This window comes from Ctenopharyngodon idella, chromosome 24, assembly GCF_019924925.1.
Source record: "Ctenopharyngodon idella isolate HZGC_01 chromosome 24, HZGC01, whole genome shotgun sequence".
NCBI lineage: Eukaryota > Metazoa > Chordata > Actinopteri > Cypriniformes > Xenocyprididae > Ctenopharyngodon > Ctenopharyngodon idella.
Window position 1 is genome coordinate 28,584,697 of NC_067243.1, and position 27,818 is coordinate 28,612,514.

At 38.3% G+C, this 27,818-nt stretch overlaps 1 protein-coding gene and 1 gene segment (V, D, J or C); one reads left to right on the forward strand and one right to left on the reverse strand.

Moving 5' to 3' along the window:
• LOC127506802 (immunoglobulin kappa light chain-like) overlaps nt 1-27,818 on the reverse strand; it is a 339,850-nt gene that overhangs the window by 174,240 nt on the left and 137,792 nt on the right.
• Nucleotides 610-26,653, forward strand: LOC127506748 (deleted in malignant brain tumors 1 protein-like). Of its 25 annotated transcripts, none has more exons than XM_051883534.1 (26): nt 610-1,173; nt 1,306-1,332; nt 9,539-9,571; nt 9,726-9,767; nt 9,919-10,224; nt 10,871-10,903; nt 11,073-11,114; nt 11,264-11,569; nt 12,218-12,250; nt 12,419-12,460; nt 12,602-12,907; nt 14,356-14,388; nt 14,564-14,602; nt 14,742-15,047; nt 15,696-15,728; nt 15,898-15,939; nt 16,093-16,398; nt 18,282-18,314; nt 18,492-18,530; nt 18,686-18,991; nt 21,251-21,370; nt 21,471-21,655; nt 21,909-22,069; nt 22,278-22,523; nt 24,281-24,443; nt 25,775-26,653. In XM_051883534.1, the coding sequence occupies exons 1-26, from the start codon at nt 1,125-1,127 to the stop codon at nt 25,874-25,876; spliced, it is 3,333 nt and encodes a 1,110-aa protein (XP_051739494.1). In that variant the 5' UTR covers nt 610-1,124; the 3' UTR covers nt 25,877-26,653. The 25 variants fall into 25 exon arrangements, with proteins under 25 accessions (XP_051739494.1, XP_051739497.1, XP_051739495.1 ...); XM_051883537.1 differs by having other exon boundaries at nt 12,422-12,460; XM_051883535.1 differs by having other exon boundaries at nt 11,076-11,114.

Genomic DNA, 27,818 nt, shown 5'->3' on the forward strand with positions numbered 1-27,818 from the left:
TTAAGTGTCAAAACAAAATAAGCCATCCCAATTGTATGTAACTAAGAACGGACAGCATGTTTAATGTTAGATTCTATGCAACATTAAACACGTCGCCTCGGGCTGTTTGTTCGAGCCGACTAGGCCAGTGGGTCAGAGTCCGGCCATCAGGCACTCGCCTGCAAGCTCCTCTCCCAGGGCTGGTTCCAGGAGAGGGCCCCAGTATCCCTACCAAGGTCTCTCCACTCTTTTTTGACCATGGCATAAGGGTCTATGCTGGATCAGCCTTTGTCTGGCCCCTTAACTAATGCTCCAGACAACATAGCTCCCAGGGTCTCGGAGACACTCAAAACCCTCCACCATGTTAAGGTGGTGAACCGAGGAGGGGCTTATTTTGCACACCACACAAACTCAATGGAGTGGTAAATGAGCCCACGATGAAATTGATGGGCAACCAGATGTTATTGAATTGGACAGTTACATTAGCAATTTATGTCACTATAGTTCCATAATGCTGAAGAACTGTAAAACAACTGATCACTTGCAATGAGGAATATGAGAATCAGGTCATAAGATGGCAGTAGGTGTGTAGGTGAGAACAAGTCTCTTTGTGATTTTAATTACCTTGATTATCCAGTATTGTATGTAGACATACAAGTACATCTATTAAAGAATAAAGTACTATACAAGGACAAATCTGACAAATACAATAGGTATGGACTGGAAAAAAACTGGTTTAAGGTATTGTTGATTCTAGATTAAGTCATGGCCTGCCCACATTTATAAATAAAGGCACTGATCAGTTTCCTGCAGTTCAGCATCACTGTATTCTGGTAAAGCTGCTGAAGAAAGACTCTCCCTGAGTTTGCTCTGCTCTACATTTATCTCTGGTAAAATGTATTTTCTGTATTTCATTTTTTTTTTTTTTTTTTAATGTAAATACACCAATGTTCCAAAGGTTGTATTTGCACTTTTTGCATTACAAACTAATTTGTAACTTTGTACATTAGTTATAAATTTTTATACTATTTATTACATAATATGTTTGCTTTTATTTATTTATTTATTTTTTAATTTTACATTTTATTTTGTGTGTGTGTGTGTGTGTGTTCGTTCATATAAATGTGCAGGTGCAGTTTCTCATAATGAAGTTTTTAATCTCATCGTGTGTGTCTCTGCTGCTGCTGATTAATGGTGAGGGTTTTATATCTCCAACAATGCAGAAGTGTGACCAAGATTCTCACGTTAGAAAGACACATTTAAATAAGTAAACTATGTTTTAATAATAGGAAAGCATATTTAATGTGTATATTCTGTATTTGACAGGTGGAATAATCAATGGACAAACACCAGGTAGATTTTCCACTCAGATTTCAGCATTACCACCAGATTTTTTTCAGGAGGAATGATCCCTTTTTAAAAGAATGTTCAAGGTTCAATACAAATTACGTTCAGTTGACAGCATTTTGTGGTATGAATCAAATCAAACAACTTTGTCATTCCTATCAACATTAAAACCTCCAGTAAACATTTATATATATATATATAAATAACATTTTATTTTGCAATTCACGTCTCTTCTGAAGATTAAGAGATCATTATGAAAAATATCATGAAACGCATTTACAAGGCAGGAATAAACACTGTTGCTGCAGTGAAAGTTTGAGAAGGCAGCTGAAAGAAAGTATCTGACTATATCAATGCATGTGAATCAAAGAAATAGGCCTAATAATTTATATACGTTCACAAAGAGCTCAGATGAATACACCTAAGATTAATCTGTTTATATATTAATGCATGGATTATATTTATATTAATTTAAAAGCAAAGTTTAATAATATGTCAATTAGTATAATAAATATATGAATATATTATATGAATTATAATTCATATAAATATAATAAATAATTAGCAGCAAACAATGAGCGATTTTGTCTCTACATTTCTTTCACTCTAAACTGATTTAATTTGGAGCGATAGATACAGGGGGGAGTGGCTTTATTGCATCAGATACGGATCACTTTACTCACAGCTGATTGGTTGAGTTTTGGTTTGCGATCTCTAACCCAGAATAAAACCTGTTCTGGAGCAGGTTAGTTGTGTAGCGTAAGTTACTATGGCGATGAAACCCGCTAAAAACCAATCCACCTTCTTGAGCCCGAGAAAACAGCTTTTGCAAACTAATCGCAACTGGGTAGCAACTGAAACCAGCCTTGCGCAACAGGCCACAGAACAACCAAACCTAAAGCGATGATAACAGACACTGAACAGAACAAAACACAGGGCTAAATACACAGAGCGAACAAAGGATCTAATGAGATGATTAACTAGACACACCTGAACTGAAACTCAAATCAATATGTAACTATGGTGACAAACAGGCAGGGGAAAATGAGGATGACAGAACCAATTAACACACAGGTTCAGCATCATGCACCAGAGATAAAAAAAGGAGAGAGATAGCCAAGAGAAATAAATAATTTATCTCCAAAGTGGTGCTAGTTTTAGTGTTTTGTGATAAAGAAAAGAGAATCACTAATGTTACCTAACAGTTAACCTAACCTAATGCACTGAAAGGCAAAGATAGTGAGCTAACACTAATTACATTGTAATTCCATTCCATTGAATTTAAACGTAAATACACATTGTTTATACAGCTACATTTACTCAAAGTGTTATGCTGATAGTAAAATATGTAATGAAAAATTTGCATTCGCACCTCTCTTTGTGGGGCAACGGCAGTCTCTGCGACTAAGCTGCTCTATTGGTAGCATCTACAACTAACTGGAGCAAATATGTTGAATGTGATTTTTTTTTTTTTTTTTTTTTTGCGCAAGTACACTCACTAAATGAAGGCGGATTGTATAAAATGCACCAAACAAACAACAACAAAAAAAATATGTTGGTTATAAACAAGCTGTAATTTTATGACATCACACACTAAAAGAGATGCAGTATGACACCACGGATCATCGTTAAGCATTTTAGAATGTTCCCAACACGCTCGAGCAGGGGCGCGGAAAGATGTTTTAGGTTGAGGGTGCTGTGCGTCCGAGCGCTGGCTTTATTAAGAAACCATTAAGAAACAATACAGAGTAGCCTACTGTATATAAAACACGTCAAAACTCCGGAAAACAACAAGCATATCGCTGAGAAAAAAGAACAAAAAATCGCTGAGAATACTGCATAGCCCATATACCAGGCATTTGACTGCCACGGGAAATACATTAGCCTAAGCATTTAAACAAATAAACAAAGTATAAAACACTTTTTTCCCCCCAGTACATCCATGAGATTTCCATGCTCCACTTTTAAGTTACGCGTCACCTAGCCATAACCTACAGATCCCAGCATAAACGGTGATACATTATAATATTTGTTATTAAAGTATCAACAACATTTAGAAACATAAAAGCAAGCATAGGCAGTGCTGTGTGCACGATTTGGCATGGCAGAATGCACGCAACGAGTGCTTCCTTTATAATCGCAACACTTCAATGACTGCACAATGAATCTTTAATAATAATGTCTACACTTTGGTTTAATCAGAGGATTTGCCAGCATGCAAAGCATTCAGCGCTGAACAAAAACTGTGGAGAAAAAGAAGTGGATTGCGTTCCAGAAATCAACAGATATGTCTGTGATTGGCTACATTGCTCAATGCTGCAAAAACATGTTTTTAGAAACTCTGTCTATGCTTGAGCCGGTAAAGCATTTTGATTTGATCTTAGTTGTTCTTTAAAAAAAATGAATAACATTTTATAGCCCATTTAAAGGGTTTACTACAAACAAATTTTTAAATGATAAAAAATGAATAAATGTAACTGAACAAAAATTTGCGTTACATTTACTGTCCTGTGAAAACAGGCCCCAGCACCCCTACTTCCCGCGCCCTTGTGCTTGAGCACACATACTATAGTGACAACGAGCTGTCAAGTGACAACGAGCTGCTCGTGCGCGAAGGAGAGAGATGCGGCAGTGCATCGCACATCTCTCTATGTTCAAGTACGTAAATGGGAGTGGGAATACCACACATTATGAACATTGCCACTTGCAATACCAGCAACCTCAAGCCAACTTTCAGGCCCTGTAGCTATACAGATGATCTAGTAAGCAGAAATCATATATTTACCTTAACATATTTCTTCAAATTAGAGGAAGTTTATTAAATGCTGATATTGCAATTGAATTAATGCTTGAAGGAAGCGCTTCTACAGCAGTCATGATTAACAGCAGTTGATGCCATCCACTAAAGTGGTTAAAGTTTTTATGCACAATTTGATTTGATGTGGGTCACAAGAATAATTACTCTCTCCCTATCCAATCACGTTGATGGATAAAAATAAAATTAAAACAAGCATGTAATGACCACAAACAGATGGAAAATAGTGGAGTAAATGTAGAGATATATCACTTAAATTGTATTTAAGTAAAAGGACACAATTTTTTATTTCTGGTAAAAATGACAGTAACATGAGCATTTGTAATTCGTTACTTCACACACATGGTACATACTTTTGAGAGTGTTGCAAATCTGTTTTCTTTCATTTGCACGTCAGGAGTAGATCATGTGCAAAAACTTGTTTGTTTTATACTCACCTCGTCTGTCCTCTTCTGTGCATGACTGAAGACCAGATCACTAAAACTAAAATGGGCATTCTCCATACCCCTATCAACCCCGCTGACCTTCTGATAATTCTTTTTCAAGATGGCCGCTCGATCGAGGACTATGTGGAGGAGTTCCTTGAGCTTTCTTGTCTGGTAAACTGGAAAGATGATATCCTTAAGACCATTTTCTGGTGTGGTTTAGATGACTATCTGTACCAACAGGTTCCAGCTGCAGCTAACACATGCTCCCTGGCTCAGTATATTGATTATGTGTTATGGTTGAGTGGTTCTTCCCTCACAGTTGGTGAGGTTGATGAAGACACCACCACCACTCAGCCACAGTCACCCTTGTCCATTCCTGAGTCTAATCCTAAGATGGCCGCCGGTCCGGAATCCCACCATTCCAGAGTCTTGACCCGTCATGCCCGCCATTCCAGAGTCTCGTTCCGTCATGGCCTCCATTCCAGAGTCTTGTCCCGTCATGGCCTCCAGTCCAGAGTCTCACCCTGACATGGCCACAATTCCAGAGTATTGTCCCATCATGGCTGCTGAGTCTGAGCCCTCAGCTAAAATGGCCGCCACACATGAGCCCTCAGCGAAGATGGCCGCCGTGTCTGAACCTCCAGTTGAAATGGCCGCTACACCTGAGCCCTCAGCCATGGTGGCCCCCAAATCTTAGCCCTCAGCCAAAATGGCCACCACCTTGCCTACAATGCTAACTCCCTTCCTCGTCCAGAGTCCAGAGGTGACTCCCAGTCTCATCCAGAGTCCAGAAGCAACTCCCTTCCTCATCGAGAGCCCGCAGATGGCTCCAGCCCCTGAGTCTCCTCCAGTGTCAGCTCCAGCCCCTGAGTCTGCTCCAGTGCCGGGTCCAGCCCGTGAGTCTGCTCCAGTGTTGGCTCCAGCCCCTCAGTCCACTCCAGTGTCGGCTCCAGCCCCTCAGTCCGCTCCAGTGTCGGCTCAAGCCCCTCAGTCCACTCCAGTGTCGGCTCAAGCCCCTAAGCCCGCTCCAGTCCCTGTGTTCGCTCCCTGAGAACATCGCAGTCTCCTGAACCACCTTGGTCCCCTGAACTGCCTGCACCGTCATGGACCCCTGAACCACCCGCACCGCCATGGGCCCCTGAGCCACCTGTACCGCCAGGGGCTTCTGAACTGCCTGCACCGCAATGGCATCCCGAACTGTCTGCACCGCCATGGCTTCCCGAACTACATGCTCCGCCCTGGCCCCCTGAACTGCTGGCTCCGGCCTGGCCCCCTGAACTGCCGGCTCCACCCTGGCCCCCTGAACTGCCAGAACCTCCCTGGTCTTCAGTACTGCCCTGGCACGAGGCCTTCCGGGAGGGAGGAGTACTGTCACAGCCACAAGCACAATCACCTGCTCACCTGTCATCTGCATTGCACTACACTTCCCAGCATCCCTCCTGATCCACACCTGCCACATATCACCTGCACCTGTGCACCCTCATCAACACTGCCTTTAAATGCCACCGTTCCCTTCTCCTCACTGTCTGGTCTCTTCAAAGACAAGATCCACGACCCTACCTACTCACCTGAGAACTTTGCTGCCGATCCTGATTTGTCTTCCGTCTTCTGTTGTCTGCCTTCTGTTCCCCGACTCGTCTTCCTGGATTCATCACTGTCTTCAACGTCACTACTGCACTTGCATTACCACCAATAAGAAAAGCATTTTTTTTTTTTTTTTTTGCAGTGAAGGCAGAATCTATAAAAGAATCAAAAAATAAAAAGCTGGCAACACAACAGAATCAGCTTTTGATAGGCTGAAGCAAGCCGCTCCCAGACATGCAGGACGTATGGCAAGAGGACACAGCGTCTCATTCCCCTCTCAGGCGTAACCTGAGACGTTCCCTTTCGATGGAACTCGTGCTCCATACCAGATAACACTATGGGGAAGGAAATACCCACTTCGCCATGCCGACAAATGCCTATCCTGGTGTGAAGCTGTCCCGGCACAACTCAGGACAAAATAATTTGAGACCCCGGAGTGAATGGAATGTCTAGGGTATAGAACTTTAGAAATGTGTGGGGGGAGGACCACCCCGCCGCATCACAAACTTCATGCAGGGATGCCCCTGACAATAAGGCTTTGGAGGAAGCAACGCTTCGAGTGGAATGTGCCTTGACTTGAAGAGGTGAAGGCAGACCGAGCACCTCCTAAGCCATAGAAATAGCTTCCCCAGTCCACCTGCTGATTGTTTGTTTAGTAACTGGGCAACCCCTCTTAGGGGACCCGAAGCATACCAGCATCTGGTCAGACTTTCTCCAACGAGAGGTTTTATGAATATTGACCTCAGAGCCCTGACAGGGCACAGTACATGAATCTTCTCCTGTTCCGCCGTTACATGAGGAGGGGTGGATCCAAAAAGAGCAGAATGCACAATGAAGATACCTTCAATGAAACCTTAGGGACATAACCCGGCCTCCGAATTAACTGTAAATGATTCAGAATTAATATTTAACACTTCAATTATTTGTCCACCGAAAAATTGAGGTTACAGTATTTTTACCAATTCTGGACAAATTATTATCCCGTGGCCAATGGTAATAATAATTTGTTATGATTATTAATTATGATTATGATTATGAGTAAGGTAGCACGATCTTTGTTTAAGGCAGCGATTTGGTAACCACAGCACAAGACTTCTCTGCGTGAAAAATCAAACAAGACTTTATTGAACTAAATCTACTACGCACAAACTAATCTAACGAAAAACACACACACACACACACACACACACACACACACACACACACACATTCATTCAGTTACAGGGAAATGGTGAGATTATTATCTGGAGGTGAATGGATTCCCCAATTGTTTAGCTTTTAACAAGTTTCTTTGACCGTAACCTGAGAGAATTAATACACTAGCAATTCAACCATAGTTTCATTTGCTTAATAAAATTGCACCAGCTCAGCAAAATTAGGAGACCTGTGTTACTTGCGTTGGCTGCTCCTGTAAGCGCGTGTTCCCTTCATGACAGAGTTGAAGGAAGCGGCGTTGCTCGGTGAAGAGTTCTGAAGGACGACGTCCCGTGGGGGAAATAGTTGGCTTTGCAGAAAATGGAGTCTTCGTCGAATAGTTGCAGGGTTTACTCCGTTGCTGCGTGGGTGTCTCTCTGTGTCTCAAGGAGTTGCTGGAAACAAAGGACTTTTGGCGAGTCCTCGTCTGTGAAGTTCAACGAAGGTACTTGCAGGGGTTTGAGTGAGTTCTTGAAGAGGTTTAGCTTGCAGGCAGGATGATGGTCGGCCAAGGCGAAGTACAAGCAAGGGCAAAAGCAAAAGCACAATGCGCGGTATTGAGTGTTGAATGGTTTGTTGGTTCCGCCTTTCCGATTGTTTTAGCCAATCAGGTCCTGTTTTGGGCGGGTCCTACGCCCAGTTCTCCTCTTCTTGTATGCAATTAGCATAATGTCCTTACAGTCCTTTGTTCTCAAACTTAGGAATTTTGGTCAGAACTTTGAGAAGTTAATTTTGCTGGTTCAAAAGTCATACATCTTACATAAATCAATTTTGCATCAAAATACTGGAAAGCATTCATCCATCACAACCATACCAAACAGTACACACTTTCTGTAATTGAGGTAGATTTTCTTCAAATTTACCAGTAATCAATATTTAAAACACACAGAAAAAAGTACATAGGTTCCATGAACAAAATAAAACATGCTTTATACATATGATATGTAAGAGGCTGCTTTTTGGTGATAAGTTCATATCTCTGGCAGTATTTTCTAAATTGTCTCTATTTGAACAAAGAGAGTGGCTTCACTGTCTGCTAAGGAAACTTTGGAATGTCTTTTGAAATGCAAAGCTGAGCAGAGGGAAAGTTTCCTGTAGGTGATTCCCGTGGTGCCCTGCTGTGATCTTGACCTTGAGATGTGTCGCAGGTCCGAGTTTCCTGATAACAGTGGGAATTTACACCTTGTGTCCTGGTGTTTGCTGATCCATCTGTTTTCTTAAAGTCAACAAAGTGATAGAGTCTTTTTGATCCGTCTCTACAATCAATGGTCTCCAAATGGCAGAAATTGAAGAACAGGATCTTTCATGAATGGCTCAGTGAGGGAATGCGTTGACTCTCTTTGATCTTTGAGGTGTGGACTTTGTGGTAATTTGGTAGGCTTCGTTCAGGAATAGTCCTACAGACTCTAACCTGATCCACTAGCCTCATCTTCAGAGTACCATGAAGGAAATGAGTAAACAAATGGTGCTTTCCCAGTGATCCACCACTCATCGATGTGTGGAAAGCCACAATGGCTGCCACACAAACGTTAAGTGTGGACGGGGAAAGACAGGCAAAGAAACGGTCGTGCAGGAACTCCAGCACTGAAGCCACTGGGCAGTTAACTGGGTCCAATATGTGTTCTCTGCACCATAAAATTAATACTCTCCACTTTAAGGTGAACAGTTTCCTTGTGGAGGGAGCTCTAGAATTGAAAATGGTCTCTACCACCTCAGCAGAGAGACCTACATTCACAAACTGATCCCCCTCAGGGGCCAGACCAAAAGCTTCCACATCTCCAGCCAGGGGTGGTATATTGTGCCCCCGGCCTGCAATACAAGGTCCCTCCTGACTGGGATCTCCCAAGGGAGACCTACCAGGAGGGCTGACATCATACTCGAGGCAGCCAGAAGAAGATGGACCCTGGTGTACTCTTTCTAGAACTCCCGGCAGCAGAGCGATCAGGGGAAAAGCATACAGACGTCGCCTCTGCCACGTCTGTACCAGGGTATCCAACCCCAGAGGAGGATGTGTGCTGCTGCAACAGCGACATTTAACATGACTGCCTCAAAAACCTAATAAGCTTCTTTTTTTTTTTTTTTTTTTACCATCCATTTGAATAACAAATTCAGTGTAGGAAAGACCATGCAAATGAAGAAATCTGTTTTGGATCTGTAATAGACTTTAATCATCTCTCTTTTTATGTAATAGGCCAACTACAAACTAGTGCAGCACCACAGACAGGTAATTATACACCTCTGAAAATAACCAGATCTTGTAAAACACCTGAAAACATTTGTTTGAACTGAAAAACTTGAAGCACTGCAATCAATCTGACAACAACATCTAAACATAACAATGTTGTGCATTTGTGTGTTCATTTTTTTTTCTGCTCCAGCAGCGACATTGAACACTACTGCCTCACAACCTGGAGTCAAAGGTAATGATGTTGAGGAGGATGAACCTCCACTTGTTACCACTTTTTTATTATCTCGTCAAAAATGCAAAAAAAAAAAAAAAAAAAAAAAAAAATTATAAACGAAAAACCTAATAACCTGTTCTTCTATGTTAAATTGTTTTGTGGTTAATAGCTCTCAAGTTGGTGAATGGATCCAACCTCTGTTCTGGAAGAGTGGAGGTTCTCCACAATGGAATATGGGGAACAGTGTGTGATGATCTGTGGGATTCTACAGATGCGGCAGTGGTGTGTAGAGAACTGGGCTGTGGGAGTGTTATAGAAGCAAAGAGTAATGCTTATTTTGGACAAGGTTCTGGACAAATATGGTTGGATGATGTCCAGTGCCGTAGAAATGAATCTACACTGGAAAACTGTTCATCAAGTGGATGGGGATCACATAACTGTGGGCACAATGAAGATGCTGGAGTCATCTGCCAAGGTGAGTCAAGTACAGTCATACAACCGATGTATACTTGGAATGTTGTACAGTATATTTTCTTATTAGCTATGCAACTTTTCTACTTGATAGAACCAATGTATCATTATAGAATTTCAATTATTATTATTATTATTATTATTATTTTTACATTTTCGATTGCACAACAAAGTTTTCCAATTATATACCATTTATAACTCAGTTACGGAGTCAAGTTCAATGATGGCATGCACGTAGTACTGCTGAGTACATTTGTGTGGTCATAGCACCCCGGTGTTGATCTTAGGAAAAGTAATTCAAAGGCTATGCATTCATTTAGGTTCATTTATAACTTTGTAACTTTTGCCCAGCTGGTGGCGTGGGCTAAATGGATTGGCCGGTCTCAATGTCAGATACTGAGTTTTGTTCCAATATGCTAAGGTACAGCCTCGCTTCATGCTTGGCATCTTTGCAGTCGACTTTCTTAGCATTTTGCAGGCAAATGGTTTAGAGAATGAATAAACCATTTTTTTTTTTTTCTACTTTTCTTTGTTGTTGTTTGTTTACCATCCATTTAAATATCACCTTCAGTGTGGGAAACACCATGCAAATGAAAAAATCTGTTCTGGAACTGTGATAGACTTTAATCATCTCTCTTTTTCTGTAATAGGCCAGCTACAAACTAGTGCAGCACCACAGACAGGTAATTATACACCTTTGAAAAGAACCAGATCTGCTTTTCTCACAACTTGTAAAACACCTGAAAACATTTGTTTGAACTGAAAAACATGAAGCACTGCAATCAATCTGACAACAACATCTAAACATAACAATGTTGTGCATTTGTGTGTTCATTTTTTTTTCTGCTCCAGCAGCGACATTGAACACTACTGCCTCACAACCTGGAGTCAAAGGTAATGATGTTGAGGAGGATGAACCTCCACTTGTTACCACTTTTTTATTATCTCGTCAAAAAAAAAAAAAATAAATAAAAAATAAAAAAATTATAAACGAAAAACCTATTAACCTGTTCTTCTATGTTAAATTGTTTTGTGGTTAATAGCTCTCAAGTTGGTGAATGGATCCAACCTCTGTTCTGGAAGAGTGGAGGTTCTCCACAATGGAATATGGGGAACAGTGTGTGATGATCTGTGGGATTCTACAGACGCAGCAGTGGTGTGTAGAGAACTGGGCTGTGGGAGTGTTATTGAAGCAAAGAGTGATGCTTATTTTGGACAAGGTTCTGGACAAATATGGTTGGATGATGTCCAGTGCCGTGGAAATGAATCTACACTGAAAAACTGTTCATCAAGTGGATGGGGATCACATAACTGTGGGCACAATGAAGATGCTGGAGTCATCTGCCAAGGTGAGTCAAACACAGTCGTACAACTGATGTATACTTGGAATGTTGTACAGTATGTTTTCTCATTAGCTATGCAACTCTTCTACTTGATAGAACCAATATATCATTATAGAATTTCAGTTATTATTATTATCATATTTTTTTTACATTTCCAATTGCACAACAAAGTTTTCCAATTATATACCATTTATAACTCAGTTACGGAGTCAAGTTCAATGATGGCATGCACGTAGTACTGCTGAGTACATTTGTGTGGTCATAGCACCCCGGTGTTGATCTTAGGAAAAGTAATTCAAAGGCTATGCATTCATTTAGGTTCATTTATAACTTTGTAACTTTTGCCCAGCTGGTGGCGTGGGCTAAATGGATTGGCTGGTCTCAATGTCAGATACTGAGTTTTGTTCCAATATGCTAAGTTACAGCCTCGCTTCATGCTTGGCATCTTTGCAGTCGACTTTCTTAGCATTTTGCAGGCAAATGCTTTAGAGAATGAATAAATCATTTTTTTATTTATTTACTTTTCTTTGTTGTTGTTTGTTTACCATACATTTAAATATCACCTTCAGTGTGGGAAAGACCATGCAAATGAAGAAATCTGTTCTGGAACTGGAACTGTAATAGACTTTAATCATCTCTCTTTTTCTGTAATAGGCCAGCTACAAACTAGTGCAGCACCACAGACAGGTAATTATACACCTCTGAAAATAACCACATCTGCTTTTCTCACAACTTGTAAAACACCTGAAAACATTTGTTTGAACTGAAAAACATGAAGCACTGCAATCAATCTGACAACAACATCTAAACATAACAATGTTGTGCATTTGTGTGTTCATTTTTTTTCTGCTCCAGCAGCGACATTGAACACTACTGCCTCACAACCTGGAGTCAAAGGTAATGATGCTGAGCAGGATGAACCTCCACTATTGTTACCACTTTTTTATTATCTCGTCAAAAATGCAAACAAACAAAAAACTTAACAAATGAAAACCTAATAACTTGTTCTTCTATGTTAAATTGTTTTGTGGTTAATAGCTGTCAAGTTGGTGAATGGATCCAACCTCTGTTCTGGAAGAGTGGAGGTTCTCCACAATGGAATATGGGGAACAGTGTGTGATGATCTGTGGGATTCTACAGACGCAGCAGTGGTGTGTAGAGAACTGGGCTGTGGGAGTGTTATTGAAGCAAAGAGTGATGCTTATTTTGGACAAGGTTCTGGACAAATATGGTTGGATGATGTCCAGTGCCGTGGAAATGAATCTACACTGAAAAACTGTTCATCAAGTGGATGGGGATCACATAACTGTGGGCACAATGAAGATGCTGGAGTCATCTGCCAAGGTGAGTCAAGTACAGTCATACAACTGATGTATACTTGGAATGTTGTACAGTATATTTTCTTATTAGCTATGCAACTTTTCTACTTAATATATCATTATAGAATTTCAATTATTATTGTTATTATTATTTTTTTACATTTCCGATTGCACAACAAAGTTTTCCAATTACATACCATTTATATCTCAGTTACGGGGTCAAGCTCACCGATGGCAGGCACGTAGTACTGTTGACTAAATTTGTTTGGTCATAGCACCCCCGATGGTGATCTTAGGCAAAGGCGATCAAAGGCTATGGATGAATTTAGCCTAATTTAGAACTTTGCAACTTTTGCCCAGTTGGTGGCGTGGGCTAAATGATTTGGCCTTGTCTCATTGTTAGGCACTGCATTTTGTTCCAATATGCAAAGGTACAGCCTCGCCTCATGCTTGGCATATTTGCAGTCGATGTTTTTTTAGCATTTTGCAGGTAAATTGTTTAAAGAATAAAAAAATGTCTCGGGATACAAATATGACCATGGTTCCCTGAGAAGGGGAACGAGACACTGCGTCTAACAAAACGCTAGGGGGAATGCCTCAGCAGGACCAGTGTCTGACGCACATGTGCAAATCGCAACAGCCTTCAAAGTCATTACCAGTGCGACCGTGACCATATAGGGGTGCCTGAGGAATACGCCATCCACTTCTTCATCTGAAGAGACGAGAGGAATACTGAGAAACTCCCTTAATGAATTTATCAAGGGGATCTGCCAAGGTCTTTCAACTTGAAATACACAAATGTAGGAAGAGGCCCAGTTAGACTACAGTCAACTAGCCCCAGAGAGCAAAGCATTCAACACACCGACCCTCTCAAATGAGGGGAGTAATATACAGGCTTAGCCCAGAAAGCAGCTTACCCAGGAGGCTGAAAATCTCACCGTTAGATAATGGCGATATATAGGCTCTTGAGAGCAGGGCACTCTGCATACTGACCTTTCAATGAGGGAAGTACCTCACCTAGCCTATAACAGTATCGAAGGAGGCTCGCAGATATCCTAACAACTCGACACTGCAGATAAAGCAGAGCCTGAGGGAGCAAAGCAGTCTATAAAACAACCCTCTAAGTGAGGGGAGTACTAGCTAGTATACTAGACTTGATTTATTGAGGATGCCTAAACCAAAAAGCCTACTACTTAACACAAAGTACTCGAAATTCCAATGGATACTATATATATATTGTTCCTTCTTCAGACAAAGGTGCAGAAAATATCTATAACAAAGACATATATGCAGTCGACTTCCTTAGCATGTTGCAGGCAAATGGTTTAAAGGATAAAAAATCCTTTTTTTTTTTTTTTTTTTTTGTTTACCATCCGTTTGAATATCACGTTCAGTGTGGGAAAGACCATGCAAATGAAGAAATCTGTTCTGGAACTGTAATGGACATTGATCATCTCTCTTTTTCTGTAATAGGCCAGGCACAAACTAGTGCAGCACCACAGACAGGTAATTATACACCTCTGAAAAGAACCAGATCTGCTTTTCTCACAACTTGTAAAACAGCAGCAAACATTTGTTTGAACTGAAAAACATGAAGCACTGCAATTAATCTGAAATGTCAACATCTTCATCTAAACATAACAATGTTGTGCATGTGTGTTCATTTTTTCTGCTCCAACAGCGACATTGAACACTACTGCCTCACAACCTGGAGTCAAAGGTAATGATGCTGAGAAGGATGAACCTCCACTATTGTTACCACTTTTTTATTATCTTGTTAAAAATGCAAACAAACAAAAAACTTAAACGAAAAACCTAATAACTTGTTCTTCTATGTTAAATTGTTTTGTGGTTAATAGCTCTCAAGTTAGTGAATGGATCCAACCTCTGTTCTGGAAGAGTGGAGGTTCTCCACAATGGAATATGGGGAACAGTGTGTGATGATCTGTGGGATTCTACAGACGCAGCAGTGGTGTGTAGAGAACTGGGCTGTGGGAGTGTTATTGAAGCAAAGAGTGATGCTTATTTTGGACAAGGTTCTGGACAAATATGGTTGGATGATGTCCAGTGCCGTGGAAATGAATCTACACTGAAAAACTGTTCATCAAGCGGATGGGGATCACATAACTGTGGGCACAATGAAGATGCTGGAGTCATCTGCCAAGGTGAGTCAAGTACAGTCATACAACTGATGTATACTTGGAATGTTGTACAGTATGTTTTCTTATTAGCTATGCAACTCTTCTACTTGATAGAACCAATATATCATTATAGAATTTCAGTTATTATTATTATCATTTTTTTTTACATTTCCAATTGCACAACAAAGTTTTCCAATTATATACCATTTATAACTCAGTTACGGAGTCAAGTTCAATGATGGCATGCACGTAGTACTGCTGAGTACATTTGTGTGGTCATAGCACCCCGGTGTTGATCTTAGGAAAAGTAATTCAAAGGCTATGCATACATTTAGGTTCATTTATAACTTTGTAACTTTTGCCCAGCTGGTGGCGTGGGCTAAATGAATTGGCTGGTCTCAATGTCAGATACTGAGTTTTGTTCCAATATGCTAAGTTAAAGCCTCGCTTCATGCTTGGCATCTTTGCAGTCGACTTTCTTAGCATTTTGCAGGCAAATGCTTTAGAGAATGAATAAATCATTTTTTTTATTTATTTACTTTTCTTTGTTGTTGTTTGTTTACCATACATTTAAATATCACCTTCAGTGTGGGAAAGACCATGCAAATGAAGAAATCTGTTCTGGAACTGGAACTGTAATAGACTTTAATCATCTCTCTTTTTCTGTAATAGACCAGCTTCAAACTAGTGCAGCACCACAGACAGGTAATTATACACCTCTGAAAATAACCACATCTGCTTTTCTCACAACTTGTAAAACACCTGAAAACATTTGTTTGAACTGAAAAACATGAAGCACTGCAATCAATCTGACAACAACATCTAAACATAACAATGTTGTGCATTTGTGTGTTCATTTTTTTTTCTGCTCCAGCAGCGACATTGAACACTACTGCCTCACAACCTGGAGTCAAAGGTAATGATGTTGAGGAGGATGAACCTCCACTTGTTACCACTTTTTTAGTATCTCGTCAAAAATGCAAAAAAAAAAAAAAAAAAAAAAAAAAAAATTATAAACGAAAAACCTAATAACCTGTTCTTCTATGTTAAATTGTTTTGTGGTTAATAGCTCTCAAGTTGGTGAATGGATCCAACCTCTGTTCTGGAAGAGTGGAGGTTCTCCACAATGGAATATGGGGAACAGTGTGTGATGATCTGTGGGATTCTACAGATGCGGCAGTGGTGTGTAGAGAACTGGGCTGTGGGAGTGTTATAGAGGCAAAGAGTGATGCTTATTTTGGACAAGGTTCTGGACAAATATGGTTGGATGATGTCCAGTGCCGTGGAAATGAATCTACACTGAAAAACTGTTCATCAAGTGGATGGGGATCACATAACTGTGGGCACAATGAAGATGCTGGAGTCATCTGCCAAGGTGAGTCAAACAGAGTCATACAACCGATGTATACTTGGAATGTTGTACAGTGTATTTTCTTATTAGCTATGCAACTTTTCTACTTGACAGAACCAATGTATCATTATAGAATTTCAATTATTATTGTTATTTTTTATTTATTTATTTTTTTTTTACATTTCCGATTGCACAACAAAGTTTTCCAATTACAAACCATTTATGTCTCAGTTACGAGGTCAAGCTCACCGATGGCAGGCACGTAGTATTGTTGACTAAATTTGTTTGGTCATAGCACCCCCGATGGTGATTTTAGGCAAAGGCGATCAAAGGCTATGGATGAATTTAGCATAATTTAGAACTTTGCAACTTTTTCCCAGTTGGTGGCATGGGCTAAATGATTTGGCTTTGTCTCATTGTTAGGCACTGCATTTTGTTCCAATATGCAAAGGTACAGCCTCGCTTCATGCTTGGCATATTTGCTGTTGATTTTTTTTTTTTTTTTAGCATGTTGCAGGTAAATTGTTTAAAGAATAAAAAAAATGTCTCGGGATACAAATGTGACCATGGTTCCCTGAGAAGGGGAACGAGACACTGCGTCTGACAAGACGCTAGGGGGAATTCCTCAGCAGGACTGGTGTCTAAAGCACATGTGCAAATCGCAACAGCCTTCGAAGTCATTACCAGTGCAACCGTGACTATAAAGGGGTGCCTGAGGAATACGCCATCCACTTCTTCATCTGAAGAGACGAGAGGAATACTGAGAAACTCCCTTAATGAATTTATCAAGGGGATCTGCCAAGGTCTTTCAACTTGAAATATACAAATGTAGGAAGAGGCCCAGTTAGACTACAGTCAACTAGCCCCAGAGAGCAAAGCATTCAACACACCGACCCTCTCAAATGAGGGGAGTAATATACAGGCTTAGCCCAGAAAACAGCTTACCCAGGAGGCTGAAAATCTCACCATTAGATAATGCCGATATATATGGGCTCTTGAGAGCAGGGCACTCTGCATACTGACCTTTCAATGAGTGAAGTACCTCACCTAGCCTATAACAGTATCGAAGGAGGCTCGCAGATATCCTAACAACTCGACACTGCAGATAAAGTGGAGCCTGAGGGAGCAAAGCAGTCTATAAAACAACCCTCTAAGTGAGGGGAGTACTAGCTAGTATACTAGACTTGATTTATTGAGAATGCCTAAACCAGAAAGCCTATTACTTAACACAAAGTACTCGAAATTCCAATGGATACTATGTATACCGTTCCTTCTTTAGACAAAGGTGCAGAAAATATCAATAACAAAAATGTTTTTGCCCTCAAAGGGAAAGAGGATAGGTGTTATTTATTCTCATCAATTTCAGAACGCTCTGAGAGTCTAGATTGAGTTACTTTCCTATGATCATGCTTCTTCTTCCTAGCCTCGAGCCTACTTTGCGGCCTGCTCCTTGGAGGAGGAGGGGCACGAGTATTGACACTAGACTTCTGGCCAAGTCTTTGCTCAACGATGGCATGCATGTAATACTGTTGAGTACATATGTGTGGTCATAGCACCCCCGGTGGAGATCTTAGGAAAAGTCATTCAAAGGCTATAAGTACATTCAGCTTCATTTAGAACTTTGTAACTTTTGTCCAGTTGGTGACGTCATCTAAATGAATTTGCTGGACTCATTTTCAGACAGAGTTTTGTTCCAATATGCTAAGTTACAGCCTTACTTCATGCTTGCCATCTTTGCAGTCGACTTCCTTAGCATGTTGCAGGCAAATGGTTCAAAGGATAAAAAATCCATTTTTTTGTTTACCATCCGTTTGAATATCATGTTCAGTGTGGGAAAGACCATGCAAATGAAGAAATCTGTTCTGGAACTGTAATGGAATTTGATGATCTCTCTTTTTCTGTAATAGGCCAGGCACAAACTAGTGCAGCACCACAGACAGGTAATTATACACCTCTGAAAAGAACCAGATCTGCTTTTCTCACAACTTGTAAAACAGCAGCAAACATTTGTTTGAACTGAAAAACATGAAGCACTGCAATTAATCTGAAATGTCAACATCTTCATCTAAACATAACAATGTTGTGCATGTGTGTTCATTTTTTTTCTGCTCCAACAGCAACATTGAACACTACTGCCTCACAACCTGGAGTCAAAGGTAATGATGCTGAGAAGGATGAACCTCCACTATTGTGACCACTTTTTTTTATTATATCATCAAAAATGCAAACAAACCAAACAAATTTACAAATGAAAAACCTAATAACCTGTTCTTCTATCTATATATATATATTTTTTTTTTGTGATTAATAGCTGTCAAGTTGGTGAATGGATCCAACCTCTGTTCTGGAAGAGTGGAGGTTCTCCACAATGGAATATGGGGAACAGTGTGTGATGATCTGTGGGATTCTACAGACGCAGCAGTGGTGTGTAGAGAACTGGGCTGTGGGAGTGTTATTGAAGCAAAGAGTGATGCTTATTTTGGACAAGGTTCTGGACAAATATGGTTGGATGATGTCCAGTGCCGTGGAAATGAATCTACACTGAAAAACTGTTCATCAAGTGGCTGGGGATCACATAACTGTGGGCACAATGAAGATGCTGGAGTCATCTGCCAAGGTGAGTCAAACACAGTCATACAACTGATGTATACTTGGGATTAGACATGTCCCAATATGCGGTAACGCGATATATCACGATAATGAATATGCACAATATTGCATATTCACCAAATACTTAATATTTAAAGACTTAATTAACTATTTATTTTCAAACTTAAACATTTTTATATTTGAATCTGGACTACAACATGCCCTAATGATTAGAAATGTTCTGATTATTTGTTATTGTTCAGTAAAACTTTGAGACATGCGGCTTCATTAGTTAACATGACAAATACTTATAAAGCATTAATTATTCTTAGTTATTGTTAATTTCTTAGTTACTGTTTAATAACATTACTAAAATCAAAAGAACTTATTTAATGGACCTGAGATAAAACTAACAATGATCAGTTGTATTTCTTAACTAACATTAACGAAAAATAATACTTTCTGTAACAAATGTAGCTATTGATCAATCTTAGTCAATGCATTAAATATAGAGACCTTATTGTAAAGTGTTACCTGTTGTTCTTTATAGCCTAATTCTTTTGCACTTTAATCTGTTAGGAAATGTTACTTTATATATTTTCGTATATTGTATTATTGTATTTAAACATTCAGAGTTCTTTTTGTTATTACAAAAAGAGTTCTTAAACCTGTTATACTATGACAACACTTTTTTTTTTGCAACTTATTTCAATATTGTGATAATAACGTATATCGTGATAAAAGCTTTAGCAATTAATCGCAACATGAAAATTTAATACCGTCACATGCCTACTTGGGATGATATACAGTGTATTGTTGTGGATGTGAGAAATAAAATTTGATTTGATTTGATATTTTCTCATTAGTAATGCAACAATGTTTCATGTTCTAAATCAATGTTTCCCTACTGGGGTGCCGTCTGGTGAGAGCAGAGGTGTCATGTAAAAAATCCTTCAAACATTTAAACTGCTAAAATGTGTAAGAAATAATTTATTATGTACTATCAATCTCTGATAACTCTAACAACAAATAACACAAATTTATAATAAAAATGCAAATCGTGAGAAAGGTTGGTCTGGTTGGTCATGATTTTCATTCCCGTGCTCCCATCCAAAGTGGGCACACATAAAGCCGCCTTTCAAACAGCCCGCAAGTGCCAAATTGATTTCTTTTTAACGGCTTGTTGCGTTTACGGTCAAATATATACTAAAATATTGTCACAATGTCCGTGTTACCAAGTATTCACATAAACAGTCGGTAATGTCCTAAGTGAACGTTAACAATTCAGAAAGAAAACACATCTGCAACAGTATATTGGATTTGTGCATCAGATCTTAAAGTGACAGCAGCCTAATAAACATGTTGCTGTCTGTGTTTTTAATGTTAACCAAACAACAAAAGACAAAGAGAAAATCACTGCTCTTGACTGAATAACTGTTGTAACTTTATTTAATTAATCTGTATTTAATTTTTACAATGAAATCTATCCAAGGTTATATAATATTTAATTACTTCATTCAGTTTGTCTTTTTTAAAATTGAATTCAAAGTTTGAATTCAAGCTATCTTGTGCTATTGCAATAAAATTACCCCAAAAAGCACAAATACATTAAGCGAGCAAACATTTAGGTGAGATAGTTGTATTGGTAATTGAGCAATGTTTAAATATGAATAAAAGCCTAAAGTAAAATCTGTCATCATATAAAGTGATCTCTACAGAAGAAATTATCGACTGCCTAGACCTTCAATGGATGGACAAAAAATAGATAATGTTAAAAATATATGACAGTATATACGGTGGTTCTTCCCTGTGGTATCGAAAATCGATACTTTTCAAGGTATCGTATTGAAGTTAGTATTGTGACAACACTAGTGTAGGTTGCCACATTTTTCATTTATATTTTCAAAGGGTGCTGTGACTGAAAAAAAGGTTGGGAAATACTGTTCTAAATAACATGATCTACTTTAAAGAAGTATTATAGTATTTTTTTTTCCTTCACATTTCCAAATTGCACAACGTTTTCCAATTATATACCATTTATGCCTTACTTAATGAATTAGTAAAATAGATCTATGAAAAATGAAATATGCATTCATCATAAATTTTCTATAATTAACAAAAAGATCTAATTAAATAATAATAATAATAATAATAATAATAATAAACAACCAAGGGTGATAATCAATTATCAACTTCTTACGTTTGACCCTGGTAATGTAATTCAGTTAGTTCTTGTAAGCATATAAATGCTCCAGCTGCTTCATTCAATCTTTGGTTCTCCTCTTAGATGTGAGTGACCCCTGTTCTGAGCTCAACTGCACTGAGGATGAATTGTGTGGAGAGAAAAATGGTGTTTACGGCTGTTTCTGTAACGAGAGCCATCGAAGACCCGACCCAGACTCTTTTGGTTGGACTCATTCCACAACAACAATTCAAATCTATGTTTTAAGTAATTAATCACATTTTTTTATTAAAGCTACTTTGGTGTTCTTACTTTTTTTTGTCAGATTTTTCTGAAGTTTGTGAAAGCAGCTCTGGTTCCATGTCTCTGTCTCGCTGTCTGCTCTTTGAGGCTGGTTTTCCTGCTGACAACTTACACCTCAATGACCCCAGCTGCAAAGGAACAGTCCGGAATGGCAGAGTGGAGTTCTATTTTGACAACAATGACCATATCTGTGGTACAAATCTTGTGGTAGGTGTCATTATGTATACTATATGCAGTTTAAACACACTCAGCTCTCACATCTCAATTTGTTAATGACTGAATAACATAGAAATACAACTAAGGAAAGAGTACAACTAAACCTTTTTTATTCAAACTAGTTAACTGATGAGTTTTTCTCTTAATACTGTAGCTTTTAATGCAAGCTGCTCTTCTTTTTGTAGACAATATCTTGAATTAAATTCAAACTAAAATGTCCAAATATTATGTCTCTGGTCCACAGGACAATGGCACCCACTTCATCTATGAGAACTTTATTTTTGGAGCTCAGGACTTGACCAAAGGTCCCATCAGCAGGAAGAGAATTCTGAAGCTGAATTTCAGCTGTATATACCCCCAAACTGAAACACTTTCTTCAAATATGGAAATCAATCCACTAGAGAGGTGGGACTTCAGCGTTCTGACTCTGTTTGTGCCACTTTATTAAAAAAACAAAAAAAAAAAAGGTTTTATATATGGTAATTTTATGTAAACCAAAAACATGTATGCTACTGTATATCTCTAAAATACATTCATTACATTGATACAGTAAGTATCAATGTATCCGTATGTATAATTTTTCCACACATCTACCCTACTGTTATTTCAACAGCATTGTCCACAAGAAGCTTCCTGCTGGTCAAGGGAGATATCAGGTCAGGATGTTTCTGTATCAGGATGCTGAGTTCTCCCAGCCCTTCAATGGAAGTGTGAACGTGGAGATAAACCAGCAGATGTTCGTGGAAGTTCGTGTTGAGGGGGTTGATAGCCGTCAGTTTGCCACAGTAATTGACAAATTTTGGGCGACACCTGCGAGTGATCCTCATCACTCTGTCCGCTGGGACCTCATCAGCAGAGAGTAAGACTTTTCTTACTCTCTGTGTTTTAATCAAAGTCTTACAAGACAGAAGAGCAAAACTTGCAGGCCATTATTCTTACTTTTGGGGTACAGATTTTCTGAAAGCACCACTTTCATGCCTTCATAAATTTGATTCCAATTAGTGATTCAGAATTGTAATCTGCACACTTGTGTTGTACACTTGAAAAATGTAACACAACAAATCATTTTTTAGTGTTTTGTTGAGATCATTCTTTTATAAAGTGTTCTTCGGTAACACTTTATAATAAGTATAGTGTAAAAATATTCGCAAACAATTCATTTATAGTTAACTAATGGTTTATAAACTATATTTAATACATTAATAGACTATATACATGTATAGATATAGAGTGAGTTCTTTATGCATTGCCATTGTAATAAACAACATGATATTGTTTAATTATCTCATATGTAAAGGGTTAAATAATGCTTTGTTAACAACATATTAACTGTAAATTGTTCTCACTTTAGATTAGGTCATGGAAAATGGGAAAATAACATTAATTATGTGCATTAAACCAACCTTTATTGGACATTAATTGCATTATTATTGAGTTCAATAAAATGTCTACAAATACATTAAGTCTACCTCCAAAGCTAAACATAACCACTTAATAAATAAATAAAATATTTAAATAAAATAATGCTGTCAATATGAATTACTCATACTCATAAGTTCACGTTGTTAAAATACATCAGTAAGGATTAGGGGTAGGTTTAGGGAAAATAATAATCAGTTTATATAGTATAAAACTCATTATTTCTATGGAAAGTCCCTATAAAACATGGAAACCCAGTGTGTGTGTGTGTGTGTGTGTGTGTGTGTGTGTGTGTGTTTGCATGTGCTTAATGTATTTGTAAACATTTTAAGGAACACTGAATATGAATGCAATTAATGTCTAATAAAGGTTGCTTTAAAGCACTTAAAGGGTTAGTTCATCCAAAAATGAAAATTCTGTCATTAATTACTTACCCTCATGTCGTTTCACACCCGTAAGACCTTCTTTAGGACACAAATTAAAAGATATTTTTCATAAATTTTTTTGCCAAAAAACAAAATAACGACTTTATTCAACAATATCTAGTGATGGGTGATTTCAAAACACTGCTTCATGAAGCTTCAAAGCTTTACGAATCTTTTGTTTCGAATCAGTGGTTCAGAGCGTGTATCAAACTGTCAAAGTCACGCCCCCCAGTGGTGAACCATTGACATTTCGACACACTTATGATGTAACAAAGCCTCGTTTACTGAAATCATGTGACTTTGGCAGTTTGATACACGCTCTGAACCACTGATTCGAAAAACAAAAGATTCGTAAAGTTTCAAAGCTACATGAAGCACTGTTTTGAAATCGCCCATCTCTAGATATTGTTGAATAAAGCATTATTTTGTTTTTATGCACAAAAAGTATTCTTGTCACTTTATAACATTAAGGTTGAACCACTGTACTCACTTGAATTGTTTAAAATACGTCTTTAGTAGCTTTCTGGGCTAGATTTCATTTTTGGGTGAATTAATCCTTTAATGTATGAAGAACTCACTATTTGTATATAGTCTATTAATGTATTAACTACAGTTTATAAGCTATTAATTAACTATAAACTCATAGTTTGCAAATGATTTGTAAGTATTTTATTACACTCCACTTATTATAAAGTGTAACCAGGTTCCTTTATTCTCCACACCATATTATTAAGGAAAGTGACTTGTTGATTGTCATTACTGATATTCTCAGGTGTCCCAATCCAAATGACGACACAGTTGAGCTGCTGCAGAATGGAGTCTCCACATCCAGCCGTTTTTCCTTCAGGATGTTTGTCTTCACTGCAAACTCCACTAAGGTTTACCTGCACTGTACTGTTCACCTTTGCCTTCTGAAAGGAAATCACTGCTCAACTGTGAGTTTACAAACCCTCTCAAAACTAATAAAATGTTTCTGATATTATCTTATCAATATGGTTAGAGTAGTTGTTTTAGTAGTAGTTGAGTAGAAGTGTTTTTAATTGTATAATTCCCTGTTAAGAAAATATGTTTATAAATACACCACAGGCCTTCTGAATAGTTTAGTTTGTCCTTTATTGAGAATTTTTTCTTAGGCAATTGAGAGAGTAGGTCAACACACAACAGTCCACCATGCAGTTACACTTTATCCAATCAACACTAAACATAACATTTCCAAATGGCATTCATCAGTTATTACACAATTCTAATACACCCTGCACATGAACAAGACATGAGACATGACTCACGATATTCATTGCAGACTATAGGTTGTTTGCACATGACGTCACAGGGTGGCGCGAAATGCAGATGGAGGGCAGGAAGTGATTTTCTACATAGGGAAGCACTATGAAATGCTTGTTTTACGTAGTTTATTGTTGCTCTAATCGATCAAACCACAGGGAGCTTTTATCGTGTACCAAAAGTTGTTGTTCATTAAGGGAAAAAATGCAAGAAATTGACTGAAAAAAACACAGGGAAAAGTGGCTTATAATCCTGCGTCTGCCGTCGGGAGGAGCAGAGTCGGATAATGCTTGTATGTGCAGTGACCACTTCGTCAAAAGTTAATACAACTTGCATATGCAATGACTAACAAGAAAGTAGTATTCCTTCTTAGTTTTGTATGCTTTCATTTGTTTTCTGGAGTAAAAGGATGTACATGCCTGGTTGTATAAAGCACATTAAGTGTAATTTTCCTTAGTATAATATATGTTTTGGAAAACTTAACCTTAAGTGTTACACAGAGCGAGCAGGTTCAATCCAAATCTTCTAACGAGACATGATCGGCCGCTTTATATGATAAACATTTTAATTTAATGGACACATAAACATTGATCAAATTACATATGTAGCATACCCTATATATATATATATATATATATATATATATATATATATATATATATATAGTCAGTCTTTTTAGGATATTATTTTGTAAATAATAATAATTAATGATGTTCATTAATACAATATTGATCTCCCACAAAACATATCAATAAAGGTATCAATAAATGTTGAATCCTTAATATATGTTTAAATAATGATAAAACATTTCATATTTTAGTATCAAGTCAAGTTTTGTTGCAATATGTCCTAAAACAAAACAAATATTCACTTAGCTGTATGTTTCAACTGCCCTCTGCTTTGGTTATAGAATAGAATAGCATAGAATCATTTAATCACATCAATTAAAACACAGCCTGATTATCCTGTATGATTTCTCTTTCAGCACTGTGACTCTGAACACCACTGGAGAGAGAGCAGGTCTGTGGAAATCCATGACAGTGCGTTCATCTCCATGGGTCCCCTGATGTTGTCTGAAACTAACTAAGTGTTTTTTTTGTTGTTGTTGTTGTTGTTTTTTTTTTAATAACTCTTATCTAATTCAGTTGTGTGATGTATTGTTGCATATTTGCTATATCTCTGTTTTGAATCTTTTACATATCACTGTATTATATTTCTTGTTCATGGGTATTTGGGCCCCAGAACAACAGAACATATCCACGGCTCCAAGTATGTGTGGTTCTTTGATTATATTATTTGTTTCTCATTTTTTTTCTACATGCATGTCATGTTTATACATACATCTCACTTGAGTATTGACTCTCTTTCCCTGTACCTGATACTGATTGCCTCCACACCTGTTCTCCATCTACCGGTTTATTTAAGGCACTCTCTCACACTCATACTTTGCAAAGTTTTGTCTTTGCCTTGGCTTACATTACTGAGTGTTCTGTTGTTACGTTTGCCTTGCCTGTGTTCGACCCTGGACTTTTTATCCTGTTTTGACTCTTTGTTGCCTGCCTATTGTTCCTGCTTCATTTATCTGAATATATCCTGTGATTGCTTGCTGCCTGCCCTGATCTTGTGCCTGTTTTATAAAATCGTCTCTGTTTTGAATTGGATATTACTATTGCTGATGATCGACCCCTGCCTGTCTGCATTACTGCTTTTACTATTAATAAAGCCACAAACGGATACCAACTCTGCTGATTCATCATTACAGTGATACTGATGCCGCACTGCTACAAGCTGTGTTTCTCTTTTATGTTGTTATACAAATTTAAATGTTTTAATTACCAGTTCTGAGGGATCTATTGGTGGGTACTTAAAATTCACTATTATAACCATCCTGGCTATTTTAAACCAGGCCTGCTATAAGAGAATGAGGGGGAATCAGTTTTACAAAATACCCTCCTGGATAATGATATAGTGTACAACTAAGTTTGAAATAAAATGAACAAATGGCAACAGAAGTCCTTTTTCCAAAGTATATTTAACCATTTACACAATATATTTACATGGTTCCACAAATACACAACAAGCAAACTCTACACAGGAACAAAAAAGTAACGCAATATTAACAATCTAGTAAGTGTTATTAACTGACAAGAAACTCTGATTATTGAATTAGAAAGTAGTAGTGCTCACCTGAATGTGGTAGTTCACTATTAGCTAATCAGTGACTACTATTTTTTCATACCTCCCAGAGAACTACTAAAAACTACTATATACAGGTTCATAATTAATGTGAATAACGCATAATGTATAATTCACTCTAAAGGGAAGATTGTGGTAACCTACTAGAATACCTGTCAACATTGGGATTTGAAAACAAGGGAAATTTCCTTCGTCTCTGTTCCAATGAAGAAGTCTTCATTTGCCAACTGATGTCCCTCTCCATAGTTCACCTCTCTGAGAGGCACATCCAAGATGGCCCTGGCAGGTATGAGGTAGCCCAAAAACCGCCTGATCAAGCCTGTGAATCTGTACTCTCTCTGACTGTAGACAGTACATGCAGCCACAATAAAATAACTGAAATAATACATATTTGATTATTAATCTATTATTCTGACATTATCCCAAGAGGTCATGACACCCACCTGAAAGGCAATATTAAATTCAGCTTAAGGGCAACACTCATGAACATAAAGTATGTCTTCATAACTGAATCACAGAGATGATTTGCCAGATCACAAACTTTGGCATTCCTCTCCACCTCCTGGTTCTCAAGGGAGCACCTGGAGATGTTGCTACTCACACTTTGCTCTCCTCACTATCCTCTTTTCTCTCAAACATGGTAGATGATGATAATGAAGGTTTGTTTTTGTTTTGTTTTTTTATTAACATTAATGACACAGACAACAGCAAGAATATTAGGCTGCTGTCACTTTAAGACGGAATGCATGCACGGACTGAATACTGACACACATCCAGTTTCTTTCTCAACTGTTCGCTAATGACATAACCCAGAGAATACTAGCCGAGACAGG